This window comes from Poromitra crassiceps (assembly GCF_964638095.1).
Source record: "Poromitra crassiceps genome assembly, chromosome: 23".
Taxonomy (NCBI): domain Eukaryota; kingdom Metazoa; phylum Chordata; class Actinopteri; order Beryciformes; family Melamphaidae; genus Poromitra; species Poromitra crassiceps.
Window position 1 is genome coordinate 12,057,031 of NC_139639.1, and position 18,147 is coordinate 12,075,177.

Consider the following 18,147-nt stretch of genomic DNA (forward strand, 5'->3'; position numbering starts at 1 on the left):
CTAGGCCCATTTACATTCAATAAAAACATGATTGGCGATTCTATTCGTGTGCTGATACAATCGTTCTGAGAGTGAAACCGCAGTCTACTGAACATAATGGCATTCCATTGACTTTTAATTGAGTTTCATTGACTTTATCACATTACCATTCACTGTACTATGTAAACAGCAGCGCTCTGAGTATGAACACCTCGACCCGAGCGGGGAGTGCGCTCCTGGTTTGCGGAGCTCCACCTCGCGCAGCCTTCCTGGAGTATGTCCTAAGCTTAACACAATAGAGAGCCGCAGGAACGAGTCCGGAAATCATCGATGCTAACAGTCCTGGTTCTTCACTGTTTTCGCCTATGGGAGTTTTGAATGGGTTTTTGGCGCGATGCTTCTAATAATCTCTCTGGGCAACGCTGGCTTAATCAAACGCGAACCAGTGTTTAGTAATATCATCTTCACACACGAGGACCACTTTTATGAGTTTTGAAGCTTTTACGTGCCGTTAAAAGGGCGGTTAGCTAGCAAACAACTACACTGTTGAGTCGATGGGGATATATACGTCAATAACGTCACCACTTCAAAGGACGAACACGGAAATTCTCTTTCCCTCACCTGGTTCAGCCCCGTTCAGCCCGGGTTAATCAGTGCACACATCAACAACAGTCCAGGTTGAGTGCTGACATGACGTGGAAGCCTATGCGACAGTGTGTAGTTCTGGATTAGCTTAGCTCAAGCTTTTTACTTCTAGGGCTCGCATTTATGCTACAAAACTCATGAAAGTGGTCCTCATGTGTGAAGATTATCCGACTGAACTCTGGTTCGCGTTTGATTAATCTTGCGTTGCCCAGAGACCGTATTTGAAGCATCGCGGCAAAAACCCATTCAAAAATTCCATAGACAGAAACAGTGAAGAACCAGGAAGTCCGGGACTTCCGCGTTCTGACTACAAAAATACGTCATCCCTGCGGCTCTCTATAACTGCCGTAACTCCACACCCGTTGGTTCAATGATCGCGAAACTTGGCAGAAACATCGAGGGGGTATATTTGGACCATGTAGCAGAACCACTTTTTTTGTAATGTCATTGCATTTGGGAAACGGCTTGAACTGCTGTAGTGGCCGCTTGCGACTATATTTATTATATTTATTATTATTATTATTATTATTATTATTATTAGACATAATCTTTCCATCATGGTTTTGATACCGTCACTGAAGTTCCAGTTGCAGTGAATCCATAAGCGCAGTGGGAGTGGAGCTGCACAGGTTTGTTGGTACGTTTCTGCCAAACAGGTCCTGACAGACTGGCCTGCTCTCTGTCAGGACCTCAGGCTGTCCAGCTTTCTGTCAGGTCCTCAGGCTGTTCTTGATACATTCCACACTCCCCCCCCCCCCCCCCCCCCACACACACACTGTCACAAACCAACAAGCTGTTGGAATGTCAGGTGTTGCTTTCCTCCTCAGCTAACATCAGAGTTGGACCTGGCCTAGATGATCCTCAGTAGGTCAGCTCATAATGCAGAGATGGTTTTCTTCAGACACTGGTGGCACAGTCGGTAGCGCTGTCGCCTCACAGTCAAAAGGTCCTGAGTTCGATTCTCGCCTGGGACACTGTGGGCGCTGTGGTTGTGTCCCCCCCCCCATATCTTCAGTGCCTACTGCCCAGGTGGGTTATCTCGTCGTAAGGGCCTTTCTCTCTGTGTGGAGTTTGCATGTTCTCCCCGTGCTCCCCCAGGGGGTTCCTCCGTATATAACCCCCCCACTAAAAACATGCAGAAGATCAGATCGTCATCGTCATCCGACCAGTGACGACAACATCCTTAGTTGGTCCCCGGGCGCTGTACGAGAAAGTGACCACTGCTCCTGGCCTGCCCCCCGGAGGAAAGGACATGCCTGGATGGGTTAAATGCAGAGGACACTTTTCACCGGCCACCGTCAGCATGAGTGTGTTGTGGCCGCATGCATGTGTTGTGGTGTTCGTGTGACAATAAGACGGGCTTGTCCGTTACGAGTTTTTTTTTTAAAGAAAGTCCTCATGTGGAAAAAGTGACGTTCAATCTCTCAAATTGTTTTTCTCATTCTCAAAGCGATGCTATGTTGAAAGCTTCTCTTTCTCCTCATGTTTGGACGTGCAGGGTGCAACAGAACTCCACAACATCTCAACTCCACACCACTGGGAGTGTGACAATCACATAAGCCGGTGTGACAGCCCGACGAACACCCCATATGCCGAAGCCACGCTGAAGCCGCGCGGCACGGAGGCAGTTTCATTTCGGCATCCTTGTTAACAGGCGAGACTAATCACACCAGTCGCATGCCACACCACGCTGAAGCCACGCTGCACCTGAGCAGCCAGGCATGAAGTCAAACCACGCTTTTGCCCTGGTTCACACCTGCAACTGCCTCCATGCTGCATAGCTTCAGCATGAGGAGACATAGCCTACTGCTGTAACACTCAAAGCTGTTAGCTAACGTTCACAGAGGAGGCTAAACATACATTCTTGACTTGTGGAGGGCCCCTGCATGCCTGTGTTAGTGTGTGTTAGCATGTTAGCTCGGGCGTCACAATGACTCGGGGTAATTACAGGTGTTGAATGTGACTTGTCTGGTCAGGCCTGTTGACCAGAATGTTTTCACTTAGTGGAAGTAGCAAAATTCCTGCCTTGCTCAATGGCTGCCTGATAGTGATGTGACGTTCGCGAAGGTCACAGGTGCATCTACCGACTTTCTGAGCAGCGAGGTGTTGCATGAATTGCATTCAAGGAAAGCCAACTTTATTCACACAACACATTTCATAGAAGAAGTAAATTCACTGACTGAGCAGATGGATGTGGTGTCACCTTGTGTCATGTTTACAATGCAGATCATTGACATTAGGTCTGGAAATATGAGTAATTTAATGCTGCTGCAGTCCACTGATGCAAAATGAAATAGTGGTATAGTAGAGTCTAAGATCAAATTGATCCAAATCGTAATATATTATTATCCTAGTGATTCTGCAGTTAAACAGTAGTGCCCGCCCCCTAAAAAAAGGGAACGAGGAGCCGCTATTTTGAACGGCTCTCAGAAAGGAACGGGAGCCATAAGATCGGGCTCCCTTCAAAGAGCCATAATTCCATCACTACTGCCTGAAGCGTTGTGCAACCAACACCTGAGCTGCGTTTAGCTCTCAGGTCTGCTCGTTTTGCTGTTATTTAGTTGTCCTTAACGAGCTCTGGGCCCTAACAGACCCAACTGCCTGATTGTCTGTTTAGATGTTGGTTTTATTTTACAGCACATTATAATGGATACGTTGATTGTTAACATCTGTGAACCAAAAATACATTGCATATCAATATATAGTCATAGAGTCTGCTATTGAATTCCTATTTAATTTAATGCCTAAACTTTGACTGCAAATTCATATTTAATGCCTACTTAACACTCCTCCTATTGGACATATTGGCTGCACTTGCAGTGTTGTGATTGTCTTAAAAAAAAAAAAACTCTCGTAACGGGACAAGCCCCGTCTTTTATTGTCACACGAACACCACAATACATGCATGCGGCCACAACACACTCATGCTGACGGTGGCCGGTGAAAAGTGTCCTCTGCATTTAACCCATCCAGGCATGTCCTTTCCTCCGGGGGGCAGGCCAGGAGCAGTGGTCGCTTTCTCGTACAGCGCCCGGGGACCAACTTCGGATGTTGTTGTCACTGGTCGGATGACGATGACGATCTGATCTTCTGCATGTTTTTGGTGGGGGGGGTTATATACGGGGGAACCCCCTGGGGGAGCACGGGGAGAACATGCAAACTCCACACAACCAGAAAGGTCCTTACGACGAGATACCCCACCTGGGCAGTAGGCACTGAAGATATGGGGGGAACACAACCACAGCGCCCACAGTGTCCCAGGCGAGAATCGAACTCAGGACCTTCTGACTGTGAGGCGACAGCTCTACCACTGAGCCACCGGGCCCCTTTTAGATATATTCTTTTAGATATATTTCCTATTTCTTTATCTTTCAATATTGATATGACCGCTATGCTGCAATACTTACACTAAAGGGGCGTTCACACCGAGATATTTATTTTTCGCTCTGTCACTCAAGTCAACCCTTTGGAATCGCTCTGTCGCTCTGTTTAAATCGCTCATCAACAGGCACACGAAATGACGGACATGTGGGGGATATAACGTTACGCAATGTCATGCTGTTTGTCCACTACGAGCCACCGTCATTGTTTACAAGCTAAGCCTATCAGCGTGCTCCTAATGCGAGCTGCATACCGGTAGTACAGACTTCACTTCATGTCAGCTGTCAGCCTGTCAATGTGGTTTGTTGCCACACAAATAAACCAGCGGTTTGTTCCAAGCCAGAGTGATCCTTGACTCGCTCTCACACAGCAGCCAATCAGCATTGAACAGCGAGCGACTGATGCCAGCGTATTTTCGCTCGAGTTGGGATATTTCATCTCGAGCGACGAGCGTATTTTCTCCCTGTCGCTCTGTCTCTGCCGCTCGGACGCCCAGCGATTATTCCCCCAGGCGAATATACGCTCAATCGCTCGTTTGCATTGACTTTGTATGTAAACTCGACGCCAGCAACAAACTTTAATAGGTCGGTGTGAACGCAGCTTAACACAAATTCCTCTTATGTAATGTTTACATATTGTGGCAATAAAAGTGATTATTGACTGATTGTTAAGCTGGTTAACGTTACTTGTTGGCAGAGGGTCTGCAGCACTCGTACTCAGAGGGTCTGCGGTTAGGTGCAGGCTGCCAGTAGGTGCAGGCTGCCAGTAGGTGCAGGCTGCCAGGGCAGGAGGGGCATGTGGGAAAAGCCACTGAAGCGATCCTGCAGCAATTTCAAAGAATTCTGCACATATGACTTAGTTATTATGACTTAGTTATTATGACTTAGTTACACATAAACAAAAAGGGTCCAGGTTGAAAAATACAGAAATTCTCCTTTAAAGCTCGAAACGTTCTGTGCAATAAATGCAGTGAATAAATGAACTTTGGAGCCCTGCAGTGTGGTTAGGGTTAGGCTAACCCTAACCACACTGCAGGGTTAGGCTAACGCTAACCCAGTGTTGGGTAGTAGCTTGCTACAAGTAGCGAAGCTACATAGCTTAACTACATTTCTCAGTAGCTTGGTGGTAGCTTCACTACTTTTGAACCAAGTAGCTTTTTCAGTAGCTAAGCTATTTATAGACCCAAGTAGCTTGTAGCTTCCCGCAAAAGCTACAAGCTACTCGCCAGAGAAAATCCATGAGCAAAGCACGCAGTGGAGATTTCTGCTGCGGTTTGGATTAAACAGGAGGAGACTGACGATTGGTTAAGGGTATAGGGCAAAAATATGTCATGTGCTGGCGAAGTCACATCAGCAACGAACTTTGAAAGATGGCAGAGCCAGAGGGAGCCACTGGCAGTGATGAAGAAGACGTTCAGGTTTTATTGTCTGTTTTTGAATATTGTGCCAGTGAGAGTTTCAGTGTGTTTTATAATATAATAAACAATCAAAATTAGATTTTTTTTGCCTGCCTATTTGTTTGGTGGAAACTTGTTCTTTGACATGAAGTTGATTCAATGTGAGAGAAAAAAGTAGCTTTGATGTAGCAAGCTGCTTTTGCCATGTTGCTCGTAGCTTAGCTTGCTACATTTCTCTGGGGATAGCTTCAATGTAGTTTAGCTACATTTAATCGGGAGTAACTGATAGCTTAGCTTACTACATTTTCCAAGTAGCTTGCCCATCACTGCGCTAACCACACTGCAGGGTTAGGCTAACGCTAACCACACTGCAGGGTTAGGCTAACCCTAACCACACTGCAGGGTTAGGCTAACGCTAACCACACTGCAGGGTTAGGCTACCCCTAACCACACTGCAGGGTTAGGCTAACCCTAACCACACTGCAGGGTTAGGCTAACGCTAACCACACTGCAGGGTTAGGCTAACCCTAACCACACTGCAGGGTTAGGCTAACGCTAACCACACTGCAGGGTTAGGCTAACCCTAACCACACTGCAGGGTTAGGCTAACCCTAACCACACTGCAGGGTTAGGCTAACGCTAACCACACTGCAGGGTTAGGCTAACCCTAACCACACTGCAGGGTTAGGCTAACGCTAACCACACTGCAGGGTTAGGCTAACGCTAACCACACTGCAGGGTTAGGCTAACCCTAACCACACTGCAGGGTTAGGCTACCAGTGTTTCTCAAAGTGTGGGGCAGGCCCCCCCTGTGGGGCGCAGTGGCAAAACAGGGGGGGCGCAGGGGGAAATGCAGAAATGCAACGCGGAACCAAGGTTTTGACGTCGGACTTCTTTCCCGGTGAGCAATAAATGAACCCCGCTTCTGTAGTGACTTTGCATTCATTCCATGGATGGTTCATTCCTATTGCCAAATATTTGAACTTGTTTTGTTTAGTTTTGCACAGGTTGCACTTTATTGGTATTATTTTGAAAATATGTGCAGTGCAAAACAGGTTCATTGCAGCCACTAATACAGTGATAATAAGACTTAATGCAAATTTTTCTTGCCAAATATTTGTTATTTTTTGCACAGATAGAACTTTATTGATATCGTTATAACAAAGTGATTGCACATTGCATTAGATTTTTATCTGATGGGAGCAATCTGGTTAACTTTGTTTGTTCTAGCAAAGTGATTGCAATTTCTGTGTGATTATTTTGTATTCTTTATTTTAAAAAGCACAGATGTAGCAGTCACAAAATGTTGTATAAAGTTGAAATGGAAGGTTTTTTTTTGGACAACATTACTGAAAGAAAATAGAAAGGAATGGTCATGATCCTGATGTTATTTCAATAAAAGTTAAACTTGGACCATTTTGTTACAATTTTGTTGGGGCGGTGGGGCATGAACATTTTTCCTCCTCCAAAGTGGGGCATGACAGAAAAAGTTTGAGAACCACTGGGCTAACCCTAACCACACTGCAGGGTTAGGCTAACCCTGCAGTGTGCAAGCTGCTATCTGTCTGAAGAGCTCCAGGATCAACCAGCAACCTCCAGCAACCAATCCTGTTTCTCCTGCCAGTAGCTGGGATTTGCAGTGCTGTTATTGGCCAGAAGCTGCTTAAATACCGCAGACAGACAAGCAGAAGTTTCCTCATTCAGACCTGAAGAAGACCTAACCCTGACCTGACGCTCTGCAGACCCTCAACACAGTAAGACACACTCTATACTCACCTGTGGACACTTTTTCCCCCTCAGGTTTATTGTGTTTCACTGAGTTTTACTGAGTTTGCCTGCATTTTACCAAGTTTTTCTGAGTTTTTCCTGTGTTTTACCAAGTTTACTGCATGTTTCTGAGTTTTACTGAGTGTTTCAGTTTTACTGTGCCGTTGGGCAGAGAGCTGCTGCAACACTGCAGGAGAATTTGATGAATAAAAACAATGAATATGTTTTTTTTACTGGTCCAATCTCAAAATACTCTGACGTCGTCCTCAGTGTCAGGAAGATAACCTGGATTTATTATCCTTGAGATCTAAGGACACAGAGTCCCTGGTGTTCTCTTGTACAGTGTTTCTTATTTTCTCACAGATTATTGAACATATCAAATAAAGACACAACGATTAGAAATGATAGAAATTAAACATTTTGTGGAGTCAAACTGCTTTGGATTCCTGCTTATTTACTTATTGATGATTATTCACCAGAATGAGACACCATTATTTACTCTGTTATCCTTAGTAAGTTAGTTAGTATACAAAATACACGTTTAAAATTATGTTACATTTTAAAACAAATCTCAATAATCTTGGAATCTTGGAACAGAGACTTGTGAAAAGTTATGTAGAAATATCTAGTCTAATAATAATAATATGGAGAAAATGAGAATAGAATAGTAGAATAGAATAGAATAGAATAGGCCACTAGTATGATTGATAGTTGTTGTTCTTCAACAGCGCGTTGTGTCAGGCAGCTTAAAGTGAGAGATAGGGGGAGAGAGAAAGAACGATTAACCTTGTCTAGTGGAGCACACACACCTGAACACACAAACACACACACACGCACACACACACACACACACACACACACACACACACACACACACACACACACGCGAACACATTCTTATTTTGTTGTTGTTGTTGCTGTTATTGGTTTGAGTTATTGTTGTTCTGCTAGTTTATTGTTCATCCATGTTGGGGTAAATTCCTGTCAGTTGGTATCACAGAGACAATCAAATTTGGCCCAATGACAGGCCTATGGCCTATTACTACTGTAGCTCCAGAAATATTTACCCAATAGACCTGAAGGGGGTGCTATAATTTAAAGGTTTTACTTTAAAGGCCATAACCCGTGCACACCATTTGTGTGAATGACACAAAACCTGGTACAAATAATGCAGGTGTCCTGACCCTAGCATTTTGTAATTTGGACCCTCAAGGTCCACCTGGAAAGTTTTTAAGATATTTTTGAAAGTTTAAGCTTTGAACTATTTGACCGATCACCACCAAAATAGGTCTGTAGCATCTACAGAAAAATCACATTAAACCTTGTTATTTACTATCTACTATCATTTTGAAAATTCTTAAATGTAAAGGTATAATTTACCCCATGTATTGTAAAGCCCACTCAACCACATAAACACAATAATAATAATAATAATAATAATAATAATAATAAATAAAATACACACATGGGGCTGCATCTGTGCAAATAAACAGTAGTTTATGGTGGTACAGCCACAGTATTGTGTGCGTCAGAACTGATACTTTTGAGGGGAAACCTTTCTATAAGGATTCAAAAAAATAGCTGCATAGTATACCTTTATATTAAATGTATTTATTTGTTTTTTTATTTGTGTGGGGGCGTGGCCTGTCAGCTAAATTGTTTGCCCAATCATGATAAAACTTTTTGAACATGTTCAGATATCATCAATGACCATGTGTGCAAAGTTGTTTTAAACTTGAAAAGTAGGGGGCTCCACAAATGCCCCCTCCCCAAAATCCCCCAATCCTGATGACAAAATTGCATGAAATTTGGTACGCATGTTCAGAGAGGCTGTACTAGTCAAAATCAGAAGTCATCATTGGTGAAAGTGGGCATGGTGTAATAACCATGTAACAGCCAGTACATCAAAGTCCATTTGAATAATTGTTCCCAAAGTCTTGTCTGGACCATAGACTGTATTAATAATAATAATAATAATAATAATAATAATAATAATAATAATAATAATAATAATACTAATACTACTACTACTACTACTACTACTAATAATAATAATAATAATAATAATGGACTGGCATTTCTAACATGTATTGTGTGTTTGTCAGCTGAGCCATGCCGCCAAAGGAAGAGATTAAGCTACACATCAACATTGTGGTGATCGGCCATGTTGACTCAGGGAAGTCAACCTCCACCGGTCACCTGATCTACAAGTGTGGAGGAATCGATAAGAGGACCATCGAGAAGTTTGAGAAGGAAGCCCAGGAGGTGAGTTTCTTCTTCACTACCTCATTACCTCATTACTGCATTTGTTATGAACAGAATGATGTGTTCAGAACAAACGGCCCCTATTTTATTCCAACATCATTAAAGGTGGATGAAGACTGAATCATTATTTGAGAAAGAAAGTTGTGAGAACTCGGTTATCTTGTGCGCCCGTGCTGCCCTAACACCTAACCCTTACACTCTGCTTCCATCTGCAAAAGATAATTCAATTCCCCTAACAACTTTGAAAAAGAACAACTTTGAAAAAGAACAACTTTTCAACGTCTTTTTTTCTGGTGCCACAGGAGAACGAGAAGGCAGCATATGTGCGACAGTGACACACAGACATGCGCTCTACATACACGTACGCATGTGTGTGTGTGTGTGCGCCCCCTCTCCCCCCACTGTATGGGGGGGGGGGGGGGGCTACACTACACTACATACTGTAGCCTGCGTGTAGGCCTACACGTAAAAGGCAGGGTAAACACAGGTGCAAGCAAAACACTAATGAGGGTCTCCAATTGGAAGTTGGAAACCCTCATTAGTGTTTAGCTTGCACCTGTGTTTATTCTGCCTTATCGACACCAAATGGCCCCCGTGAAAAGGGTCTATAGTGCCGGAGCTGGTGTGCCGCCACCATCAGAAATGTATCCTAGCATCCGACAGCTGATTGGTCCTCGCTCCCCCCCTGACAGCTGATTGGTCCTCGCTCCCCCCTGTACACTGTACGGCAAACCACGCCCGACTCAAATCGGGTCAGAAATGGGCTTAATTCATGCAGTGCACACTTGGCTTAACCCATTGATACCTGATGCAGCATTTGCGTGTATATCCCTCATTTGTGTGTGTATCCCTTGGAGACCGCGAACCGTGTGACGCGGTTCGCGGTCTCAAAGGGATACACACACAAATGCTGCATCAGGTATCAATGGGTTAACTCATGACCTTCATATTATCTCCCTGTGGTTCCAGATGGGGAAAGGCTCCTTTAAGTACGCCTGGGTGCTGGACAAGCTGAAGGCGGAGCGGGAGCGCGGCATCACCATCGACATCGCGCTCTGGAAGTTCAAGACTTCAAAGTATTATGTGACGATCATCGACGCCCCGGGTCACCGAGACTTCATCAAGAACATGATCACAGGTACCTCACAGGTCAGTGAGCTGCCTCCTGCTTTCCTCCTTAGCACAGTTCATCTTTCAAAGTATGATGGTTCATATTCATATGGAGTTGGTTTCTCATCAGAGGCCCAGAGTTACGGGTTGCAGAGCAGAGGCCTATTTCATGAACTGACAAAATCAGAAAGCTGCATTCAAAAAAGTAATGCTGTATAATACTGGTCAAAAAATAAAACCTATTTGTGCCTGTTATGGTCATAAATATGTAAATGTTATGTCCATCTCATTATTTTGCCTACACAATTATTTGTAGGCGAGGCCATGCTAATCGAGATGCAATTCACTAGCACTTAACTCATTCCCTGCCAGAGTTTCAAAGGAAAGGTCGCCAAAGGGTTTCTGATCTAATATATATGATATGATTATGATATGATATAAAATCCTCCATACTTATTCTTTATTATTCTATCTGCGTAATAACTCCCACATTTTTCACACCTCATAGACATGCTGTACCAGACCTCAAAATGAGCAGCTCATTGAGGACATGTATGCTATGACTTTGCTAAGGGTTTTCGTCAAGCAGATTGGGTGCTATTCACGATTAAGCGTGAATTAAGGAGTTTTTTTCCCATTCACTTGAATGGGGTTTAAAAAAATCTTGCATTAAATTAGCTGTATCTCAGAAACCATATGAGGTACAGCTGGTTCACAGAGGGGCCTTTTACTATCCATGACAAAATTACCCCAATTGACCTGATGGTGGCGCTATAACAGCCCTCTTTACGTTTTGGTCCATAACTTTTGAACCATAGGGTATAGTACTGATACCATACTGATATAGGCCACGCCCATTTCTGTCTGACTAGATTGTCCGCCAAAAATAATTTTGTCCAAAACACACACAGAGGAACCTGGTAAGTGAAACCATCTTAACTGAGTTGATACAAAGTCACCAAAATTCAACTTAATTAGTTTAGGGTCTCTGGGTATGTATGGTCAAGCTTAGATAGGTGAGGCGGTCCTTCGCCAATTTGAATGGGAGATTTTCCAGGAAACCGGGAGTGAAGACATCAGAGAGGCAAAAAGTCACTCTTTGTCCAGTTAATTGTGTAAGCAGATACAGTAGCTTACCGAAGGAGAGGAGGGATAACACTCTCCTTCTAAATGAAACAAAATGACGCCCAGATGTAGGCGTGATGTTTTCTTGCTGATGTTGTTGTTGTCTGCTCTGTCCATGCAGGCAGACTGCGCGGTGCTGGTGGTAGCTGCGGGGACTGGAGAGTTCGAGGCCGGCATCTCCAAAAACGGGCAGACTCGTGAGCACGCCCTGCTGGCCTACACGCTGGGTGTCAAGCAGCTCATCATCGCCATCAACAAGATGGACACAGCCGATTACTCGGAGGCTCGCTACAACGAGATCTCAAAGGAACTGAACGCCTACATCTCCAAGGTCGGCAGTGTCGGGATGATGGTCGGGGGGGTTACTTTTCAAATGTATTCCACTACAGAGTACTGAATACATGCCCTAACATGTCATTTGTAACGTATTCCATTAGAATAATTTCAAGTTAAGTAACCTATTCCAAATACTTTTGGAATACTATTATAGTCGACTATAGCCCATTTCTCTGGGTCACTGAATATAGTTAACACTTGCTTAGTTAGGAATGACCTTTGTTACTGTCTTCAGAGGAAAGCTTATGCAAGTATGTCAACACAAACATGCTGCACAATAAAACAAAACAAATAAAGTATTCCCTTCAAGTATTCTATTTTTAAATACATGTATTATTTTACTCCCCGACCCTGCAGGTCGGCTACAGCGCCAAAGCTGTGGCCAAGGTGCCGATCAGTGGCTTCGTTGGAGACAACATGGTTGAGCCCAGTGACAATGTAAGGGACAACTTTCCTACTGTTCACAAAGAGTACTGCAGGGATGATGTACAGTAGGCTTACCCAGAAGTCCCTCCACTTCCTGGCTGGTTCCCTCGTCTCAAAGCCAATGGGATTTTGTATGGGGATTTGGATAATGTCTGAAATAAGGTCTGTGGTTAACAAAAGTTTGAAACAGCGAAGTTTGTGTTCAGCAAGATAACTTTCAGAAATGAGGAACAATGTTATAACTTTTGAACTGTAAATGTGATTTTCTTTTATCACAATTTTCAGAAAAGCCTTCAAAAGTCATGAAAGTGGTACTCATTTGTGAAGATTCTTTTGCTGAATGCAAAGTTAGCCGTTTCATAAAATTTTGTTAACCACCTTATTTCATGCATTTAACCAAAATCCCCAAACCAAAATCCCATTGACTTTTACACATAGGAACCAGGAAGTGCTAACATCCAGGTCTTCCGGACTCATTCCTGTGTTACTCTATAGAGTGCTGTTACAGCATGCTACCCTCTCTCTCATAGATATGGTGGTATTAGTTATTAGATGTAGTATATATTCTTTATATTACTGGCTGTCATGGAAGGGCGATGAGTTGTATGTTAGCAGGGGCGGTGATGTCATATCCAGGTCTATAAATTTAGCTCCGGAAGCAGTATTTGGCGGTTGAGTTCACGCTCCTGTGAGGTGACCTGAAGAGGAGACGAGGTGCACCTTCCGCGCCCCGTCATTTTGCTGTTCTGTTGTCCGTGTATTGTTGTGTACTGTCCCGCGCCTCCATGAACATTGATGTGACCTAAGAGATTTAATCCACCATTCATTTTTCCATCTACATTTCGTAAAATGCTTATATAAAGTTTGATTTGGTCAAACTAAGCGATTCAGCTATAGGCTATTTAGAATCAGGAGAGACCATAGAAGATTTCACTCAGACCAAAAATAAAAACGGGGAAAAAACAAAACCGCTCTTTCTTTTCTGTCTTACCATGTGTGCAGCGCACGTGGTCATGAGGAGGTTGTTTGGGGTGAGTCAAACTGCCAAACTGTGATAATAAAGCTATTTCTGGTTCAAACAGATTGATTAAAATCTGCACAATCTGCATATTACCAGAAATTAATTAATTAAATTATTGACAACTTATTCATATTTAAATTATACTATTTTATTAGTTGACTGGTTTGCTCAGGAGTCACTGGAAAACATGATTATAACATAGGATAGTATAGCCTATTCAAATCTACGTTGATATTGTACATAATATTCTGTTTTTTTACATTTTATTCTTGTGATTGGGACTCACTACCACTTCACGTGAACGCGCAAAACGGAGGGTTAAGTGGTAGGGCCAAGGTGGGAATTGGGATTGGGCCTTGGTCGAGTCACGGATCCTGAAAATGAGTCTACGACTCGACTGGACTAGAACAGTGGTTTTTATTGGTACTGCGTGTTTCCAGATGCCGTGGTTCAAAGGGTGGACGGTTGAGCGTAAAGAGGGGAACACAGGGGGGAAGACGCTGCTGGAAGCTCTGGACTCCATCCTGCCTCCAACACGACCCACAACCAAACCTCTGAGGATCCCCCTGCAGGACGTCTACAAGATTGGAGGTACTGTACACTAGGGGGGACTAGGGGCAACTTCTTCGCAAAAGCGGTAATTTAGCGCTTGTGCGTGTTAAACGCCGGGCACAGTGCAAATTGGAGGCGTGCGCAAGGACTCTGCTATTTCCCTGCACTGCAAAATGCCTGTTTGCTCCCCGCTAAAGCTGAAAATGAGCATGCATATGGGAAGATTTATGATTGGTTTGACTGATGTAAAGCCCAGACTCAATCAGATTGCCTCTCTCACTCCTTTTATACCGTTCGCGGGTGTGGAGAACCCAACATATTTATAATATCATCAAAACATTTTCACCTCATAATTTTCAAATAAATCACCCAAATAATGTTATTTTTCAATGTGCACTCAAGGGAATATCAAACAGGTGTTGTCTATTCATTCTAAGAATGGCATTTTATGGGTTCTGCAAATTAATTTGAATGAATTTGCGCGATGCATGCTGTGATCTCCATGCGTAATTTGGACATCTCAAATCTGTCTGTCTCTCCAGGTATCGGCACAGTGCCAGTGGGTCGGGTGGAGACCGGCATCCTTCGGCCAGGCACCATCGTGACCTTCGCGCCTCAGATGATCACCACAGAGGTCAAGTCTGTGGAGATGCACCATGAGGCCTTATCAGAAGCTCTGCCCGGAGACAACATCGGCTTCAACGTGAAGAACGTCTCCATCAAAGACATCAGGCGGGGCAGTGTGGCTGGAGACTCCAAGAACGACCCCCCGCACGGCGCTAAATCCTTCCTCGCTCAGGTCGGTCAACTTCCCCAAACGGTTGGGGCCATCTTGAACTAACATCTCTCGCTTTCTAAAAATAAATAAATAATAATAATAATAATATTAAATCCTTCTCAATCTACTTCCAGGTGCTACTCTATTCCTTCAAAAGTTGTAGCTGTCTTAGATTGTGTTGCAAAGTTGATTTCTCTGCTGTTGACAAAATGTGATATTGTCGCTTTGGATAAAAGCGTGTAATGTAATGGTTGTGTTTAATAGAGCTCAACAGTCGCATGACATTGTAACATCACCTCCTGTTCCGGAAGAGGATTTATTCCCCATTCATTTTTCTCATCACGTTTTCGAAAAATCCTTATCTAAAGAGTTTTAAGCCTGGAACCAAGCCAACTGTCCAGCTACAGAATTGTGACCATAAAACATTTGATTCAGAGTTGAAAAAAACACATTGAAAAACAGAACAACAGTACAGTATAAGGAACAGTACAAGAAAAAAAGGGATAAACTGCTCTTTAGAGTGAAGAATCTATTCATCCCATAATGCATCCGTCCATGCATTTCTGGCAAATCACATTAGCGGGTGATTGAGTGACAGAGCGTTTCAGCCAATGGGAGAGCTGACAGAGCGTTTCAGCCAATGGGAGAAGAGCATTCTGAGCAGCAGTGGGAACCAGCAAACAGACCTCAAGCTGATACATAACAGTGAAAGCAGCAGACTCGTAGTGGTTCAGTCACTCAGTGGTGTGGGTGTGTGTGTGTGTGTGTGTGTGTGTGTGTGTGTGTGTGTGTGTGTGCGTGCGTGTGTGTGTGTGTGTGTGTGTGTGTGTGGCTTTAGCCCTTTACTCAACAAGTGCTGAGCTACATTCGTAGTAGCCTAGCCAGAGGGACAACAGCCAGGGAAAGAAATGAATGCAGGCCACCAATCACAGGCGACCATACAGCGAGCTCCACCAATCAAAGACGTCATCGTTACACCTTAGGATTGTGGGTAGTGTAGGCAGATCACGTTTCTTTAATAAAAATAGAAAAAGGATGATAGCTTACAGATTTGTTGCTTCTACAGGAAGATATGCCATTGTTTCACCACTGGAAGACCTGTGGTAAGTCTACATTGGGTGGTTACGACATTATTGCTAATAATCAAAGTTTCAATGAGAATATGAACGGGAAATAGTCTTCCGGATCATTGACGTCACAGAATATCACGTGACTGTTGAGCTCTATAGAGTGTAAAGAAGGGAGTCCCGCACACCGTCCAAACTTGCAATTAGGAATTTATTCTGTGACGTTTCGGTCGTTTCGGTCGTTCCTGTCCGACGCACCTGCCCGAAAAAGAGATGTGAGGAGCTCTCCTTCTAATGTGAGCTCTATAGAGTGCCACAGGAATGAGTCTGGAAAACCTGGGTGTTAGCGCTTCCTGTTCCCTCTAAAAGTCAATGGGATTTTTGTATGGGGATTTTGGTTAAATGTTTGAAATAAGGTCGGTGGTTAACAAAAGTTCATGAAACAGTGAAGTTTGTGTTCAGCAAGATAATCTTCACAAATGAGGACCACTTTTATGATTTCTGAAGTGTAAATGCAATTGTTTTTTATCGCACTTTTCAGAAAATGCTTAAAATTTGAACCACCGACCTTATTTCAGGCATTTAACCCACATCCCCATACAAAAATCCCATTGACTTTTATACGAGGGAATGGGAAGCGCTAATGGCCCAATTCGACCGCAGGTAGTAGCGCGGTCCCGCTCCGCTCGACTCGATAAATGGTCTCATTCCACCGGTAAAAACCGGCCCAGCCCGGTTTGATTTGGGGCTGAGTCGTGCTACTTTTCGTCCCTGCCTCGTCGGGGTTCTATTCTGCGAACCCGGGTTCATACGGTGACGTGAAAACATTGTGGACGACTGATTGGTCAGGCAGAATCGTGTTTACTCTGTCTATCCTACTGACTATCAATGCAGCGCTGCATACCAGTTTAGTGGGGGCTTACCTTCTCTTCTGTTATGCTTTTCCATCAGTCTTTTGTGTTGCTGCCTTCGCCTCTGGTGAAATAAAATCGTGGCGGTGGTTTCAATTGTCCAAAAGTCCGCTGCTCTCAGGAAGCGCTTGTGTAGTTCAGTGCTGCGTCGGCTCCGCTAGGCCGCAGGCGCTTTGGTGAAGCCGCGGTCTTGCCTGGTGAGAGGCCGCCGGGGTACAGGCTTCACTCTAGCGCAACCCCCGTCCCTCGCGCCCGTCCCTCGCGCAGCGCATGTGAGTTTTGACTAACAACAAAGTGATATCCATTCTCCTGGCCGATTGTCACATTTGCCCATGTACACTGTAGGTAATTTAGAGGCACCAGTATTTCATAAACAGTTTAAAAGTTCTGTGTATGGATTTAATTGTAACGTTATATGTTATAGCCTACTTCGGAACATGGGCGGAGGGCAGATATGCGGTCGCTATGACGACCAGGTGTGGGCGGGGGCAGATGAACGGCGGTCGAAGCAGAACGTCCATCGGGTTGAAACAAGTAGAGCCGAGTGGTGACGGGCTGTGCAGGGCTATAAAATGTGGTGGAAATGAGCCATAACAGACAGCTTTTCCAGACTCATTTGGTACTATTTAGCTGCGTGAGTCTGTGGTTGTACTGGGATGGACCGGTCGGGTCCATTGACTGTATATCACATGGCCGATATGAGCGTGACGTCACCCATTGGGTTTTGATACCAGAAAATGATGCTTGAATCTCCAGCTTCCTGGTAATGTTTCATTGGATAAATGGATTTTTGTACTGTGGAAGCAGGGGGAGAGGGGGCGGGGAAGTAGTGACGTTGATGGTGGGTCTGACCACGTGACCATCCGCCTGGCTTGTGTTCTTTTTCTTGTGTTCTGTATCCATGGTGTGAGCTATCAGCCTGTTAGCTGCTAATATGCCTCCACAAAGTCAATCGGATTTCGAAATATGCGTTATTTTTGACAAACTGGCCTCACAACGAGAGCAATACAGTTACGTGTGTCTACTAACAATATTAAAACATCATAAAGATAACGTTGTTTCTGATAGTTTGCTAAATTACTACAAGCTAATCTACTAGCGAGCTTCTTCTTCCTCGTGTCCGGCCGTCCTCTATATCAAGTCTTTCCAGTGGTTGGCGCAGGCGAGTGCAGCGGCATTTGGCTTGGCCAGGTCATCTCCAGTGCATTTTGGAGCATAGCTACATCTCATGATGTGTTCCATTGTTTGTGGTTCGCCGCACACACATGCATCAGAACATGTTAGTGTCCATTTTTTCATGGCTGCCTTGCAGCGTCCTTCGCCGACCCGCAGACGGTTCAGTGTTTTCCAGACGGCCCAAGGTTGGTCACTAGCGAGCTAATATGGCG

General features: G+C 44.2%; 1 protein-coding gene across 1 annotated transcript in view; it reads left to right on the forward strand.

Annotated features, from left to right (window-relative positions):
• Window positions 1-9,280: 9,280 nt before the first annotated feature.
• LOC310796721 (elongation factor 1-alpha-like) overlaps window positions 9,281-18,147 on the forward strand; it is a gene marked incomplete at both ends in the record, with an annotated part of 10,831 nt that continues 1,964 nt past the window's right edge. Inside the window, 6 exons of the mRNA XM_083658959.1 lie at window positions 9,281-9,433; window positions 10,403-10,582; window positions 11,790-11,999; window positions 12,362-12,442; window positions 13,892-14,042; window positions 14,546-14,802. Coding sequence (XP_083515085.1) covers window positions 9,281-9,433; window positions 10,403-10,582; window positions 11,790-11,999; window positions 12,362-12,442; window positions 13,892-14,042; window positions 14,546-14,802 — 1,032 coding nt within the window. The remainder of the gene's footprint in view (window positions 9,434-10,402; window positions 10,583-11,789; window positions 12,000-12,361; window positions 12,443-13,891; window positions 14,043-14,545; window positions 14,803-18,147) is intronic.